The 18434-nt window shown below is 42.2% G+C and overlaps 1 protein-coding gene across 1 annotated transcript in view; it reads right to left on the bottom strand.

Moving 5' to 3' along the window:
- The window catches only part of HECW1 (HECT, C2 and WW domain containing E3 ubiquitin protein ligase 1), a 246240-nt gene extending 228178 nt beyond the window's left edge, over positions 1 to 18062 (bottom strand). Inside the window, exons 1-2 of the mRNA XM_010587155.3 lie at positions 17741 to 18062; positions 9998 to 10105 (exon numbers count right to left, since the gene is read on the bottom strand). Of these exons, the coding sequence (XP_010585457.1) occupies positions 9998 to 10105; positions 17741 to 18029 (397 nt within the window). The 5' untranslated portion in view covers positions 18030 to 18062. The remainder of the gene's footprint in view (positions 1 to 9997; positions 10106 to 17740) is intronic.
- Positions 18063 to 18434: the final 372 nt, after the last annotated feature.

Raw genomic sequence — 18434 nt, 5'->3', positions numbered from 1 at the left:
CAGGTCTACCACCTATCAGCTATGAACCTCAGGTAACCTACCATTTCCTCACAAATAAAATACTAATGACACCTACTTCCTGGTGATCACATCAAGATAAAAGGCCCTCTTATTTTTGAGTCAGAATCAACTTGATGGCACTGGGTTCTGGGCATTCATGAGTAGAGCCCTGGTGGCACAGTGATTAAGAACTATGACTGCTAGCCAAAAGGTCAGCAGTTCAAATCCATCAGCCACTCCTTGCAAACCCTGTAGGGCAGTTCCACTCTGTCCTTTAGAGTCACTATGAGTTAGAATTGACTCGACCACAGCGGATTTTATTCATGGGTGGTCTTCCCTGGTTGACTACTTGCACAAAGGAGTTAGGTGCTCTTCTTCATAGCATTGTGTCCGCTACTGTGAGGTGAGATGCTCAGAAGGCAGGAACCATGCCTTCATCGCTAGATCTGAGTCCCTGGAGATCAGCACTGGGTAAGGTTAATGTAGTCATGTGTCTCTGTACGTTCTCTCACTGACATGGCAACTCAAGGTTGCTCCAGAACAGTTTAGTTTGGGTTAATTTATTTGTGTTGATTAAGAGTTTTGATCTCATTGAGAGAATCTGAGATACATCTGATTAGAAGCTAGCACCCTCTATCTGTATTATTGAAAATCTGAATTGAATGAATTGATTGTATCTTTCTGTTTTTTGTAATAATGCACAGTCTCTCTCTTATTTAATCTGCAGTACTGAGACCTCCATGGACTGAAGATCGATTTTAATACCAAGCAGGTGGAATGGAATAATTGACATGGTAAGAAGCGATTGCACACAACAGTGTGGCTTCTCATGTTGGAGTGGACTCATGATAAGTCTGCTGTCGGGCTCCATTACTTCTATGTCCTGTCTTTCCCCACTGGACCTCTGCCCTCCCACTACCACACATCACATTGTTTCATTGATTGGTCTTGTTCAGTTGAAACCGCTGCGCCTTTTGGTTCGCCTCAGGAAGCCCAGGCAGCCCAGACGGTGGCCAGTCTGTAACCACAACAAGCCCTTCCCAGTCCTCTTCCTGACCTTTTATCCCATGAGAAAACCACCACTGAAGGCACATAAGTTTCCCTTGAGTTGCCTTGAAGGATAGTCCCCAAACCGATTTTTATCATGTCATCCTAAAACTAACTGACTGACAGGTTTTTTATAGCACACTACTTAAAATCTAAGCAACTTGACCTTTCATGTAATTCTCAGCTTCTTCCTGAGTTCTAGCCCATCGCATCCCTCTGTTTCCTTCCCCACAGTTACTGATACACCTGACCCCCGTGGCTTTTATTACACCTGCTTGCCCAACTACAGCATGTCCCTCAGTCTGGCTTTTTCATTAAGACCTCCTCCAAAAAGTTATCCCTAACTACTCCATCCGACCCTAAGCACTTTTATATTCCATATTCCATTAGCCCGCGGATGTGTAATATGAAATAATATATCATAAGGTATTGAGGTGTGATTAATTACTTTTGTGTCTGGCCTTTCTAGCCATGGGCTTGGAACTCCCACCCCGGTGATTGTGTGATAGGGTAATTGGGCCCTACCAAGGGGACTCGTCAGTTTGCCCTAAAAGAGAGCCAATTCCAGAACAGAGAAGACAAGCCCACCATTACCAATGAAGGAGACATTAGAAAGAGAGGCCCAGCAGCAGAGACCTGGCAGCAAGAGATGGTGTGGTGGGCTTTCCAGCCCATGGAGGGACAAAGCTGAGTGCCTTTGGGCAGAGACTGAGGGCCAGGGAGAGGCGTGCCTGCGAGTACAGTTGGGGAGAGGCTACCCTGATGGAAGAACTGTATCTTCAGTGTTCCTGAGCCTGAATTGTAACTGTTACTTCCCTTAAAAACCCCATAATTATAAGTATGGTCTGTGAGCCCTGTGTGGCCATTGCAATGAATTACCGACCCAGCAGAGAAGTAGAGAGTGCTGTGCGAGGGACGGTTGGTGTCAGAATTAGTAAAGATGGCAGAGAGAGGAGGCTTGTCTGGCTTCTGTCTCATGGGAGTCAGCCTTGCGCTGTTGATCTTGGCTCTCTTTCCCCTTTGTGGGGTTGGAGTAGGTCAGACACTGCCCCATGCCTTTCTTACAGGTATATAACAACATCTACGTGACAGAACTATTATTGTATGCGTATTTTCAAACCCTTCACTCTTGGTCTGCTAACGAGTGAGAGATTTGGTAGAAAGCCTCCTCCTTCTACAACTCTAAAAGCTTCTCTCTACCAAGATTACTTCTTTTAGGTTTTTCAAACAAAATTTGGAGGAAATAGGGAAGGGAAGAAGACCAGCATGAGTATGAGCTACAATCAGAGGTAGGTTTATGAAGAAATTTAAGTGAGAGGGACACCAGATAAAAGAGGAAAAAGGGTTTCAGAAGCATTGCTGTGGACTGTATATTCTTTTCCCAAAATTTAAGAAATACAAGTGAGAACGTAAGCAATATTAAAATTACCTTGTGATTATTGTATAGTGCCATTTTGACCATGATATCACTTTAGGATTTGACCATTTTATCACTTTAGGATAATAGCAAGCTGGATTTGTGATTGGGTTGGGGGAGGGTGCTTAGTCATGGCTTCAATGGTGTTATACAATAAAATAACATGACCTAATAATATAAATGTTCACTGTTCTGAAATTTATATGGAGCCATATTTGTTCCTAAAGGTAAACATGTGAAGCAGCATAATTGTTACTTATGTTCCTTCACAGGTTTATGTTAAGTGTCTTCAAGAAGGGGACTTATAGCCCATGACCCAAATGGTCATTGTAGTACAAACTGAGACTTCTCCTTGGAAATAACGAAGGTATCATTTGGTGAAATCCTTAGCCATCCTGGTTCTAAAGGCTGAGTGAGCAGTCTTGGTGAAAATAGGCCCACACTCAAGTAAAAGGCTCCAAAAACTGTGTCAGCCTGGCCATCTGGTCTGCTGACCTGATGAAGTACCTGAGTCTAATTATGGGTCTGTGCGGCCTTCTGGCTCCAGTTTAGCTTGTCTTCGCCCTTTCTGCATTGCTGTAGAGGAGAAACCAGAAACGTGCCAGAAATGCTAATGAAGGAAGTCAGTTTGTTCTCCTGGAGCCTACTTTTCCTTCAGTGCCCTTCAGTCTCCAATTTTCAGTGCAAAAAAAATTCCGCACAGAAAATTGCCAGAATGAAGCCATGCCATTCACAGATGTCACCAAGATACTGATATGATCAGTTCCAGAGCAGAGATGCAAAACTGAATGTACATTCCCACTCTGGTGCCTCTCAGTGTAACACATGAGGACAACCCCTAACTCAAAGCCTTCCAATTACGGCAGCAGGCTGCTTCCTGTACCAGTACATGGCTGCGCACGTCACATGTGCTTTCTCATCGCATTTTAATAGGGTCACCTTGAGGGGACAGTGCATTACCTTAATTTTACAGATGAAGAGATGGAATCTCAGAGTTCAATGGGCCACTCTAGGGCGGATGTGAGACCCATATCCCATAGCAGCCTCTCATTTGGAGGCCACCTGCTTGAGGAGGAAAATTATGGTTCCCCAACATTTCTAAATTTTACTTCACCATGGTCAAGGGGGATATTGTTAAAAACATAGAGCAGGATCAGTTGCATAGATTTTCTTTCAGGTGTAATTGCCCACCTACAGGTGCCTAGGAAGAAAGGCTTGGCAATCTACTTCTGAGAAGTCATCCATTGAAAACCCTGTGGAGCACAGTGCTGCTCTGACACACATGGGGTCACCATGACTCACAGTGGACATCACCATAACTGGTAACTGGTGTGTTTTTTAAATTTTGGATGATCTGATAGAAAAGGATTCAGAAATGATGGGCTGAAAATGGGTTTGAGGGATGTTCTGGCACATGCAGAGGGTGATGGAACCAAAGGAGGAAGTAATCTAGGTGTGAATTGAGGTCAGATTTCCATAGGAAATGGAAGTGAGGGCAGGGACTGAGAAGTGGGGTGACTCTGAGACATCCTGATATGGAAGGGTAGGCAGGATGTGGTGACAGATGGTATTGACCAGGAGCAAAAGAATAAGGCAAGACAGAAGTTAAAAATGACTCCAGATGTCATGTTTCACCTGGGGAGCTGGGATAAGGCAGTGACCATGACCGTGATAAGACCCCAAGGATGGGGTGGAAAAATGAGACTCCTTGTAATTAATTGGTTGTAATTAATGGACACTCAGACACACCACCCGTCTGTCAGTTTGCCTTTCTGTGGTGGGTTGCATGTCGCTATGACGCTGGAAGCTATGTCACCAGCATTTCAAACACCAGCAGTGTCACTCATGCTGGACAGGTTTCAGCAGAGCTTTCAGACTGAGACAGACTGGGAAGAGAGACCTGGTGATGTACTTCCAAAATAAGCCATTGAAAACCTTATGGGTCACAACAGACTATTGCCTGATATAATGCTAGAAGACTAGCTCCCTAAGTTGGAAGGCACTCGAAATCCGCAGTGGCCACAACACTGGCCTTGAACATATCAACTATCGTGAAGATGGTGCAGGACCGGGCAAAGTTTCATTCTGTCTTACATGGGGTCACCATGAGTAGGAGTCAACTCATGGCAACTGACAACAACGCACTATTCTTCCTCTTACTGGATGAAGAGAGAGACACACAGAGCAGATCTGGGCCAAAGATCAAAACAAAAATGCCTTCCCTTCAAAATCTCCTTGTCGTGTTTGTTTCTAGGGCATTCAAGCCTTGATTTTGAAGGACTTCTGATAAGAGAACAAATCAACAAGGACTATAACTCCACCTGAAGGTCTGAAACTGGCCAGCTGAGCCTAACTGCACATATTAAAAAGTAAATAACTGAGTTACTCTAATAGTACAGCATTGGAAGATTTTGATAGGATGGATAAAGTTAAAATTTCTCCAGGTCATTTATCAGTTTTAAAATTCACATCTTTACAGTTCTCATGTTACAGCAATTATTGCTACAGTCAGGTGCCCACATGGGGAAAATTATGCCAGAGGAAAGGAAATGATGCAGGCTTCATTTTCTTTTGTATTTTATCATGCCTGTAATTCCATGGAGAGTGCAGAAAAATATATGCTTAGAATACTCCTAATTTGGTGGTACTTTCAAAATCTGATTTAGTTAAACTATTTAAAAAAATCATATAACTCAATAGCAATTACCCAGTTCTAAATTGAATCATAACCCCAAAAGAAAGGCGACATTAGACATTCTAGGCAATCGGCAATGTACTTCCACTCTTATAAGACCGGGTAATAAAAGGAAAAAATAAAGGGGAAAATGAAAAATAAAAAAAAAATGCAAAGCTCATTCTAGTTCATTATTTTAATTTAATCATAGGGTAGAGAGAATAGCCTTCTGTTGTACTTCAGCATTTGAAGTCGGGCCAGTTTTCAAAGTTTGCAAAATTATTTTTAATTTTAGGAGGGCAGAGTTTGCCAATTAGACTAATATGGTTATTACTACCTAGAGACTGCAAAGAATCTTATTTTTGGTTTATAACATCAACTTATGTAACCTTCTGGATAATGGCCTGGATTTTGCATTTTTAATACAGTATGCAGCACTTTTGATGCTTTTGTGTGTTAACGAAGGTAACTGTATCAGGACATTTTTGTACATCCAGTTTCTACTTGTTAATTCGATACTTTTTCAATCAGACATTTTTGAAAATGGAAATTATTTCACATTAAAAAATTAAATTTGTGTAGTGTATTATCTATAATTTTAATGTATTCAGATTCCCAAAACTATAATTCATTGTAGCATTTTAACTTTTTTATTTACATATATGCCCTAAGTTAAATCATTTTAATTATCTACAAACTCAATTGAACTTGGTCTTGACAAACGACTACTATTTCATATGTTACATTTGTACAGAATCACACACTCTTAATATGTTGATCACTTGTTCGATAAGTTTGCAAAATACTCTGTAAATAAATATCTGCCTTTTAAATTTCATTTTCATCCATTTTCCCAAAGCACGGAGACATTGCTTGTTTGACATGTACATTCAGGACCAGGATCTCGTCAAGTTTGCACTAGAATATTAAAAAAACTCACTCATCCAAACTGCTCAACTTCTGGTTACTTTGAAAACACACTTTGCGAACCATTTGTTTTTTATAGAACACTGTGACTTAACTGCCTTTCTTTTGGTTGTGACAATATTTTATGTATTTTACAAAGCTGACTTTATACTATGATATCGTTCTAATAATATTTAAAATGTATTTTCACACTACTGGTAAAGATAATTATATGCAATGATTTGTTATTTGAGATAAACATACAAAAAAATGACCCATATGTCACAGAAATGTTGAAAATTACCTCAAAAAGAATGACACTACTGCTGGGTTAATTTATAGCACATATTTCCCTTTTTTGCACTGGCTCGTGCAGAATGAGTCCACAGTCAGATTTCAGACCTTTGAAGTGCAGAGGGGACACAGTTTTATGGGATGTGGCCACTGGACCTTTGAGTCATTTTTGTTAGGTGCTGTTAAGTTGGCTCTGGTTCATAGTGGCCTTATGTGCAACAGAATGAAATGGTACCCAGTCCTGCTCCATCTTCCTGATCATTGGTATGATCATGAACTTTGAGTTATACACATTGAAATTCCCCCAAATACATTTCCTATTCCTTTATACTTACCTCCCTGATTCTGAAAAGATAAAAACGTGCAAGCTGTGCTTTTTTCTGGACCACTGATAGCTTACACTCTACTTTGATCCTGAATTGGATCCTTGAGTCTATTTCTCAATTAGAACCCAATGGAAGAAAGTGGGCGTGTAGTAAGGACTGTCCGCCCAAATCCTCCAATGTAGGTTGGGACCTACAGTCAACTATTATGTCTATTATGACCTACAGTCAACTATTATGTCAATTATTAAGCCTAATAATCATTGCTAATGCAAATTTTTATCTCTTTTGTTCTTAGTAGAAATTTGAAAGGTTATATTAGTACCTCTAGCAGGAGTCAATTTCATCCCCAAGTCAAACCCATATTCTTTACGCTAAATGGTGCTATTTGTAGGAGCCCTGGTGGCGCAGTGGTGAAGTGCTCAGTTGAGAACCAAAAGGTCGGCAGTTCAAACTCACCAGCCACTCCAAGGGAGAAAGGCGTGGCAGTCAGTAAAAAGAAAAAAAAAAAAAAAAGAGCTTTGGAAAACCTATGTTGCAATTCTGCTCTGCACTATACAGTCGCTATGAGTCAAAATCGACTTGACAGCAACGGGTTTAAAAAAAATTTTTTTTTTCTTTTTTGGCTGCTATGCATGGATTCAGAAGAGGACGTGGAATGAGGGATATTATTGCTGATGTCAGATGGTTCTTGGCTGAAAGCAGAGAATACCAGAAAGATGTTTACCTGTGTTTTATTGACTATGCAAATACATTTGACTGTGTGGATTATAACTAATTATGGGTAATATTGCAAAGAATGGAAATTCCAGAACATTTAATTGTGCTCATGAGGATCCTGTACATGGACCAAGAGGCAGTTATTGGAACAAAACAAGGGAATACTTTGTGGTTTAAAATCAGGAAAGGTGTGCATCATGGTTGTATCTTTTCACCATACTTATTCGATCTGTATGCTGAGCAAATAATCTGAGAAGCTGGACTATAGGAAGAAGAACAGGGCATCAGGATTGGAAGAAGACTCATTAACAATCTGCATTATGCAGATGACACAATCTTGCTTGCAGAAACTGAAGAGGACTTGAAGCATTTACTGATGAAGATGAGAGACTACAGCTTCAGTATGGATTACACCTCAACGTAAAGAAAACAAAAATCCTCACAACTGTACCAATAAGCAACATCATGATAAATGGAGAAAAGATTGAAGTTGTTAAGGATTTAATTTTATTTGGATTCACAATCAATACCAATGAAGCAGCAGTTATGAAACCAGACAGTGTATTGCACTGGGCAAATCTGCTGCAAAAGACCTCTTTAAAGTGTTGAAAAGCAAAGATATCACTTTGAGGACTAAGGTGCGCCTGACCAATCTATGATGTTTTCATTCATCTCATATGCATGTAAAACCTGGACAATGAATAAGGAAAGCTGAAGAGGAACTGACGCCTTTGAATTATGGTGTGGGCGAAGAATAGTGAGTCTACCATGGATTTCCAGAAGAACGAACAAATCTGTCTTGGAAGAAGTACAGCCAGAATGCGCCTTAGCAGTGAGGGTGGCGAGACGTCATCTCACTTACTTTGGACATGTTATTAGGAGGGATCAGTTCCTGGAGAAGGACTTCATGCTTGGTAAAGTAGAGGGTCAGTGAAAAAGAAGAAAACCCTTTTCGAGATGGATTCACACAGTGGCTGCAACAATGGCTCAAACATTCAATGATTGTGAGGATGGTGCTGGACTGGGCAGTGTTTTGTTCTATTGTACATAGGGTTGCTATGAGTCAGAACTGACTTGATGGCACCTAACAACAACAAATTTGTGGGACAGGGGAAGAGATCGGCCTGATTAGGGCAAAATGTGTCTTCTGGGGTCGATGGAGAGCTGGAGTTGAGGGATGAGGGTGAGTTTATGTCTGGGCTTGGCAGCTGGGCAGAGAGGCTTCCGCTGATGCAGTAGGAAAGAAGAGCCATGAAGCTTTGGGGCAGATGAAGAATTGGGTTTAACACATTTTGTCTGATATCACTGTGCAGGATAGATTTTCAGGATAAAAGTTAGAGTAAGGGAGATAAGTATTAAGAGAAAGGAAATCTCTCTTTGGATATTTCAATATCCCTAACTCAAAGTCAAGTGCCAGCAACTATATCTCTCTGTACTCTGATAGTATTCAATCTCCTGAATGTCTACTCATCCTGTGTTAGCCAATGTGAAAAGGGGAATTTATGTCATTGCTGGGAACAGACACCACAACCTTCTGGAGGGCAGATACCATGCCTTTCATCTTCTATATCTATAGTCCTTGAAATACAATAGGAGTTACAAAATATTTATTAAGTGAATGAATGAAAACCAAGAGACTTGGGAATAAAACAAGCTAGGGGATATAGTTTTTCTTGGAACTCTAAGACAAATAACAATAGACAACTTCAAATTCCTGGCCGTCTATCTTTTCTTCTGAGAACTGGGCAATTGAAATAATAGACTATCTTATTTCTTTTCAGAAGTGCTATATTGAATGAACACACACTAAGAACCACAAGGTGGACAAGGGGATTTGTTCCTTAAAGCACTCTCCAGTACCCAAGTGGAAGGGGAAGAAGTTGTGGACTAAGGGTAATCTGTGCATTTTTTCACAGCTGGCAAATATAGATATTTAAGTCCCATATAGGTACTTCCTCATGCAATGAGAAATGTACCAATACGGGAACCTATGAAAAAAATCCTGCCCTACCTCTGAAAATGGTTTATTTTGAAGACAGAAGAATATGTTAGAAAGTATCTTAATAAAATACATGATGACATGTTAATACATCCAGAACTGTCTGTAGATCAGGAATCAAAGAAACAGGCTGAAGGGAGCAATCTATCATCTTCTTCCTGAGGAGTTGTGGCCAGAGCCAAAGATGAGGTAAAAGTGTGGAATATGACCGACATGCTGGGGCCAAAAAGACTGGGCCTTGAAGGACTGGGTCAAGTCAAGCCAAAACTGGAAGGGAGCACACAGAAGGGGTGACTATGGCAAAGTCAGAGACGACATGGGAGAATGAAAATCAAAGAGGAGGAGCCAAAAGGTCTTGGGTTTAGAGGTTTATGAGTACAAGCGAAACTTTTCATGGGTATTTAAGGAGTGGCCCTTTGGGTTAGTTTAGATGGCTATTACCCAATTGCTCTGGAGCTCGCTAGCTCTACTGAAATAGTTTTAACAATCTCATTAAATATCTTTTCTACTTGGTACCTTTCTAAGGAGTGGAAGCAATGCAAGAGAAAGGAAAACAAAGTGATTGAATGCTGCCTCACCCACATCTGCCGAACACTAGAAAGAATGAAAGTACTCACGTTCCACGAAGTATGAGCTGGCGTCGATCTTCCAGATGATCTGGCCCCGATGAGAACCATTGACTCCACGGTTCTTATAATCCAGAAAATTTTCGGACAAGACTTCATCTATAACCCCAGAGGAAGAAAGCAGAGGAGAGAAACTTATCAGTCAATAGCAGGTTTTGTTTTTTAAGACAAGAACAAACAATAATGCCACCTCCAGCTCAGCAGCAGAAAAAAAGGCATCTAGAATCATAGCGTCCTCATACACCATCTAGACCAACTGCCTTTTAGTGTAGGAACCTCCTCTTCGCCCCACAACACCCCTGGCAAGTGACCACCTAGCTGGTTCTTGAGCACCTCCAGAAACAGAGAAATAGTTACTTCTGTAGCAATTCATTTAACTTTTGAATACCGTTTCCACACCCAAGACCAAACCTGTTGCTGTCAAGTCAATTCCAACTGATGGCAACGCCATGTGTTACTGCTCACAGGGCTCTCTTGGCTCTAACCTTTATGGAAAATTGCCGGGGCTTTGTTCAGTGGAACTATCTGGTGAGTTTGAATTGCCAACCTTTAGATTAGTAGCTAAGTACAAACCACTTGTGTCAGCTTTTACATACGTGAAATCTCAGTGTTAAAGTCTTCCTCCTAAACCTTCTACTAACTGATCCCCATTCAGAATTGAGTACAAGGCATAATGAAAGCATCCAATTATGCTTTCCATCTGAAGACAGTTCTCATGGACCCCACCCCATATTGCCTTTTCTCCAGCCTGAACAGTCTGTTCCATCATCATCCTCTGTATAAGACTCATTCATGTACCCATCCATGCCTTCATGGACTCACACATTCATCTGTTCATTCAATAGATGTTTGAAAAGATTCCATTCTCTGCCAGATGCTGGGGAAGGTGCAGAACATTGTGTTGGGCAAGATCCATATGGTCCCTTCTTACCTAAAGCTTACGAACTACTGTGGCGACAGATAAATAAGCAGTAAACAAAATATTTGTATATTATTATAAATTGTGATAAAGTATATGAAGGAAAAGAACAGGTGCTCTGGCAAAGTAGCAAGGGAGAGGCCAACAGGGTGCCAGGGAGGCCCTGAGGGAGGAAGGGAGCACAGGACTGGAGAATGCGGGTCAGGGCAGGCATCCAGACGTGGTATTCAAAGCCCGTAGAGCCTACTGCATGGAGACACCAAGAGAAGCTAGTGGGTGACTGCATGCATATCCCTCTCCTGCTCTTTCCCTGTTCATCACATTTCAACCCATCAATCTCCTTCTTAAAGCTGGTGCCCAGAATGGACTGCAGCCTTCTTGGAGAGAAAGATCCATGAAGACCCAGCCGGTGATCACCTCCTTGGTCCCAGACACCACGCTTTCAGTGCAGACTAAGACAGGGATATGACTTGTAACTCCATCTTCTATGGGACCTGCATGAATTTCCTAGGACTGCTGTAACAAAATACCACAAGACGAGTGGTTTATATTGGAAACCCTGGTGGCGTAGTGGTTAAGTGCTACGTCTGCTAACCAAAGGGTTGGCAGTTCAAATCCACCAGGCACTCCTTGGAAACTCTATGGGGCAGTTCTACTCTGTCCTATAGGGTCACTATGAGTCTGAATGGACACGACAGCGCTGGGGTGGGGGGTTGGTTTATAAGAACAGAAATTTATTGTCTCACAGTTGCGGAGCTTGGGAGTCTGAGATCAGGATGTCAGCCGTGTTGATTCCTTCTGAGGCTCTGAGGAGGAATCTGTTCCATTCTCCCTTCCAGCTTCTGGCAGATGCAGGTGTTCCTTGGCTTGGAGCTGCAGCATCACGAGTCCTTCCTCTGTTTCCCTTTTCTGTGTCTCTTCTTTTTTATAGGACACCACTCAGATTGAATTACGACCCACCCTATTCTGATATGACCTCATGTTAACCTCACTGATAACATCTTTAAAGACACTATTTCCCAACAGTCACATTCACAGGTAGAGGGGTTAGGATTTCATTGTAACTGTGGGGGGACACAATTCAATCCATTACAGGGCCCTTGCACTTTCTACTTCACTAGAAAATAACCACTGGAGCTAGATGAATCTGGGGCTGTGAGGAAAACCATGTTTCACCATCCCAATCCACCTCAGGGGCTGAGGGACAACCAGACACGGGGTTTCTGAGGGCAGGAAGGGACAGGCCATGGTTGTCCTTTTTACCTCTTAGACACCCTGAGGTTCACGTCCTGTGTCAGGCTAAAGAAGCAGGCGGTGATAAGGTGCAAAGAAGTCTCGATTTGCAAGGTCTTTTTGTACCGCTTACCAGGTGTGTCACTTCTATAGCCTCAGATTCCTCATCTGCAAAGTGGGAGGCAGCAATAGCTCTGCCCTCACAGGGGGGAATTAAATGAGATCACTGATAAATGTGCTTGTAATCTGCTGTGTTGATCTTACATTCCTGGAGGCCCCCGCTCTTTGGCAAGATGATCGAGCACAGCAACACCATCTCTGCCTCATTAACGGTAAGAACTGTTTGTATCCCTTGGAAAATCACTTGTTTGTAAAATTTGCCTGTCTTTATGTTCACAGTGTGTGTGCACAGCCCTGTTTGGGTTACTGAGATGATTGCATAATATGTCTTTTACAGTGATTGACCCATTTCTGCAGAAAGTCATAATATCCTCCTAGCTCCCTGGGTCTTCAGTACAGATACAACCAGTCTCGCCCAGAGAGAAATTTGCCTCGGTATGGCAACTCTCTAAAAGGTGGTATTTACCTGAATTTATCCACTCCAATCACCAGAATATTCACTTTAGTAGTCATGGTTAGGTGCCCATATACAATAACTCTGAGAAGGCAGATGCTCATTAATGCACCTGATAAATGTGTATTGAGCACTTCATTCCAGTCCAGGCATTGTGTTAAACCCTAGGGATATGCTGGTGAAGAGGACCTCCTCTGTGCTTTTAGGGGCTTCCTCATTTATTTGTTGCTGTTGCTAGCTGCTGTCAAATTGGTCCCTGATTCATGGCAACCCCATGTACAATGGAACAAAATGCTGCCTGGTCCTGTGTCAACCTCATAATCACTTGCAGATTGAGCTGGACTGTTGTGATCCACAGAGTTTTCATCTGCTGATTTTTAGAAGGAGATTGCCAGGCTTTTCTTCCTAGTTTGTCTTGGCCTGGAAGCTCCACCGAAACCTGTTCAGCATCAATCTTAGCAACATGCAGGCCTCCACTGACAGACGGACGGTGGCTACTCACGAGGTGCATTGGCTGGGAATCGAGCCTGGGTCTCCTTCATGCGAGGAGAGAATGCTATCACTGAACCACCAATTTTCCCATTAAGAACCAATAGTAACAAATAAATAGGAGTATGAGTGTAGGGCAGAGTATCTCAACTTTAGCGCAACTGCCGCCGTTTTGGTTAGCAGCTGATCTTTTAACCACTGCACCACCAGGGCTCCAAGTAGGCATTACTGAATGAATGACTGCAAAATCTTTTATTGGATACACTAATTTCTAACCAAACTGACTCAAGTACTTGCTTTTGACCATATCAGGAGTTTCTGTCCATTTACTGACATTACAAAACATTTTCCAGGTCCCTGTTCGTTTGGTAAGAAGCTTTTGTCTATAACATACACTTAAGCAGTTGAGTACACATCTAAGGGCCCAGACTAGACTGAAAGAAGCCTAGAAATTAGGGTAATTTGCTATGATGCATCCAAAGAACGCCGCTACCTGACAAGGTAAGTCACAAATCTACCATGTATTGATCGCCAGGCAGTAAACGCATTATCTCATCAATTCCTCTCAATGATCCTGAGAAGAAAGCTGCATTTTTTTTCTCCATTTAGGAGATAAAGGGCCTGAAGCTCAGGAGTCTGTAACTGGCTGAGGCCATATATCTGGCCAGCGGCTGAGTATGATTCTATACCAGGTCTATTGGTCACCAAAACCTCATGACTGTCCCCACCCTATGCCACCAGGGGAGAAAATCATTCTTCATTCTCATCTAGTGGATCATGAACTGCTCCATAAATGATGGCAACCAAATGCTATTTCATTTTTATACTAACAGTAATGTTACTGCTATTGTCCCAACGCTCGGTTCCTGTTTAAGGACAGCACTGGTGACATCCAAACATTGCATTCTGCTGTGGCAGAAGAAAAGACATGTTCGCCTTGACAGCTCTAGAGGTCATATGATGCCAAAGACATCACCACCCTGGCCACACTTGGACATGTACATGGTCCACTGACGTGGGATGGCCCATACTTGACCCTGCACCGGAATGAGCCTGAGGTATTCCTAAGTCAATGTAGGTTCTGCCACCGGGCCACACCGCTCTATGGCCTTGGGAGTCCCTAAATTGGCAGTCCTTTCATTTTTGAAATGACAGATTAGATGTAATTGCCACCTTTAAAATTCTTGGGCTGGATCTATACGATTTGATCTTTGCCAAGGCACTGCAAATCTGGAAGACAAGTTACTAATGCCTTACAAATCATGAACATTTAAGATCCACGGTTAATTCTGGATTCGGAAATCGTGAAATGCTACACTGCTGAAAGTGTTGGCATTTGCATTAAATATCTTCACAGTTATATATCTGCAAATACTATGAGAGTAACAAACTCCCCAATTAAGATGCTAAGACGGTGGGCTGTGTTTACTTTTGTCTCAGTCAAAATGTCACATGAACATCAGACTTCTTCATGCATTAGGGGAGCCTTCTGATGTCTGATATTACTGACCGTCCCTTCCTTTTTCTAACAGCTTCTTCTCTTGTCTTCTATGACGTGGTCTCCTAGCTTTTGTCATACATCTTCCTCACTCTTACATCTCCTCTTTGAGTTCCTCCTCCTCTGCCTTTTTCTTTGGCAGGGACTTCCTGTTACTCTTTTCTATGCACAATCCACAGGTAAACAAGTTCCACAGCCAGGACGCCAACGAGCCCAAATATACACCCCACAGCACAGATCTATGGCAGAGCTTCAGGCTCATCCATTCCTTTAGCATGGATGAATAGCCTTCAGGTGCCTCAGGCTCAGTATATTCCACATCCAACTCATTGCCTCCTCCCCAAACACGCTTCTGTTTCTACCGTTCCCTAACTCGGGGAATGGCACCAACACCCATCAGCTGTGGAAGTATAGCCATAAAGTGTAGATTCAAAACTACATGTGGGGCAAGATGTAATCGACATCACTGAATTGTACATGTAGAAACTGTTGAATTGGTATATATTCTGCTGTGTATATTCTCAACAATAACAAAAATAAAATAAATTACATTAAAAAAATAGATGTGGGGTCAAAAACCTAATTATCTAAGATGCTAAATAGGTTAATATTCATAATTAAAGTTGGGGGGGAGAGGAGGGCTGTGGCAAAGCTGAAGGATGCGGGCCAGTCTAAAGGGGGCGGCAACTGCTCAACTCCAGTTGATGATAGCCAAACGGAGTTACAGGCTTGGTTTACCAAACTGGAAACTTTTCAGAAAGAAGCTAGAAATCCGAATTTCTGTATGAAATTGCTACATTTTTAAAAGCTGATAATTAAATTTAAAACACAACCACGTGGACTAAATAAAATGTGGTGGGTGGGCTGTTATTTCTCTATCTCCATTCTAGGTCGATGGTTTTCAAACACTTTTGTTCAAGAACTATTTTTCAAGCAAATTGAATTCTCCCTGTTTGGAAGTTCAGTGTAGAGAATAACAACTCCTTGTGTAAAAAATTTCAAAAAACATGTTTTTCCATCTTCACAATAATATGTAAATATGCTGGCTAAGCTGATGGTACAACCCAGACCCACACATATTTGCCTGACAGCTAGTTAGCCAAAACAAAAAGTCATTCATTTTATAAGAAAAAAATGGTCTGGGTTATAAAATACTCATAACAAAGCATTACCTCTTTTGATACTGGATGGTGTTAAATCTGACACTGTGTGTCCGAGTGTTTGTAAACCATGCATTGCATGGACTCGTAGCAGAAGGCCTGGTCTCAGTTATTTGGTGGGTGACTCTCTGGGCTTATGTGATTCTCCCCAACAATTACACCTTTGCTTGCTGATTTACTATTGGGGTGAATGAATCCATTTCCACGACACCTGATTTTAACATGTCAAATAGATGAAATTCAATTGAATGTAAATTTATTCTCACAATTTCAAATTTGTAAAATTTATTTTCAAAACCAATGAATGAGAATGGTAAAACCTTTACAAAAAGTTGCATTAGCATCCAATTTATTTGCACAGTTTGGTTCGTTTGCACAGACTGGAGAAAAATCAGGTAAAGTCTCTTCTAATGAACTTTCAACTTTGGAACTTTCATAATTTTGAATAAAGCTGTGCATAAGATAAAGCAAGTCACCTTTCTTCACCACCATGGGTTTGCACAGTCACTTCCCTTCCCACCATCACACTGTTCCTTCGTCTGTGGTGTATTGCTCTGACGATATGTTTAATTCCATCATGTCTTCTGAATACAAGAACAGTAAAAACGTTGAATGGGAGCAGTGGTGGTTCGGTGGCAGAATTCTCACTTTCCATGTGGGAGACCCAGGTTTGATTCCCAGCCAATGTACCTCATGTGCAGCCACCACCAGCCTGTCAGTGGTATCTTGCGTGTTGCTATGATACTGAACAGGTTTAGCGGGGCTTCCTGACTAAGACAGATTAGGAAGAAAGGCCTGGCTATCTACTTCTGAAAAATCAGCCTATGAAAATCCTATGGATCACAACAGTCTAATCTCCAGTCAATCATGGGAATGACGCATGACCAAGCAACATTTTATCCCATTGTTCATGGGGTCACCATGAGTTGGAAACCAACTTGATGGCAGCCAGCAACAGCACAAGAATATTGAAAGAGCTGGTTGAAAAGAGGCCAATGATTATGTCAGAAACAAAAGTGAAATTACCCCCACATAGATGTGCATACATTGATTGTCTATTTGGTGTTGCTTTGGTCTCATAAACACATGGATTTAAAAACAAGCCTTCGATACTAATTTATTTACCAGCAGAAGAGCTTGTGTAGCTGCGAATGGTAATGACACTTGTCTTTAAACACACCTCATGCTGCTAGCTCATGATTTTCTTCCACTGGATAGGGATGGCAGGAGAAGCTTTATCCTGTGGTCTGCAGAAAAGCAAGGTAATGCATGGGGGCGGGGCGGCCTTCAGTGTGTTAAAATCTGGTGTTTAACACATCTGATGGTGCATTCTGATTAAGTTAATTACAATATTAAAGCATATGTGTGATGGTTAATTTTTTGTGTCAACTTGGCTAGGCTATAGTGCCCAGCTGTTTGGTCACACATTAGTGTAGATATTGCTGTGAAGATATGTACATGTGATTAACATTTGAATCATTTGTGCTTAAGTAGATTACCTTCCATAATGTGAGTGGGCCTCAAACAAACCATTGAAAGCCTTAAGAACAAAAACTGGTTTCCCAAGCAGAAGGATTCTGCCTCAAGACATCCTGCTGGAGCTTCCACCTGCCACTGTCCTACGGACTTGAGACTTTCCAGCCCCCCCACAATTGCATGAGCCAATTCCTTAAAATAAATCTCTCTCTATATAATTTATTGATCCCGTTTCTCTGGAGAACCCTGACTAATACAACATGTAAAAGTGAAATATGAATAAGGTACTTGTTGAACTCTCACACCACAGCCATAAGACCGAAGTTCTGTGGAACACCGTTAGCTGGTCTAAGTCAGTGGCCCAGTCAGATGACACTGTACTTACCAATGAGGTACATGCCGATCCAGTCTCCAGCATCCACTTCCTCCTTTATGTCCCAGTGGATCACCAGATCCTGCGAGTGCCCTATGGAGTAGTAGGAGCTGCTGACCATGAGTGTGGAGCGACTGTCTGAGGTGACCAAGTCCGTGTCACTTGTGGAGCGGGGGATGGTGACGGGGTTGTGGGGGCCGTTCCTGACGTCCACATTGTGGAACTGGTCAGGGTTGTAGCTGTAGCGAAGCGGCTCCTTGCACCGGCGCCGGCTCTGTGAGTTCCTAGATGGAGACGCCATGGCGGCCAGGCCCAAAAACCTGTTCTGATAGAGATTCTGTGGGGGCAAACAGACAACCAGTAGGTCAGGAGATGCCAATGACGAAAGCTGTTCTTGAAGAAACCAGTTGTTACTGAGCTTCCCTCCTAGGCACGACAATGAATATTCTCCTCATGGCAAATTCTGTAGCTCTAGGTTCACACTGGGAAGATGAGAACAAAAATTGGGTTCACCAAGGGGTCATTTATTTCTACACTCTTGGAGCCCTGGTGGTGCAATGGTTAAGAGCTACGGCTGCTAACCATAAGATCGGCAATTTGAATCCACCAGCTGCTCCTTGGAAACCCTAAGGGGCAGGTCTACTCTGTTCTATGAGGTTGCTATGAGTCGGAATTGACTCCACGGCAATGGGTATGGGCTGTGGTC

This window comes from Loxodonta africana, chromosome 8, assembly GCF_030014295.1.
Source record: "Loxodonta africana isolate mLoxAfr1 chromosome 8, mLoxAfr1.hap2, whole genome shotgun sequence".
Lineage (NCBI taxonomy): Eukaryota > Metazoa > Chordata > Mammalia > Proboscidea > Elephantidae > Loxodonta > Loxodonta africana.
The sequence above is the reverse complement of the archived record's forward strand: the minus strand, read 5'-3'. Positions and strand labels throughout refer to the sequence as shown.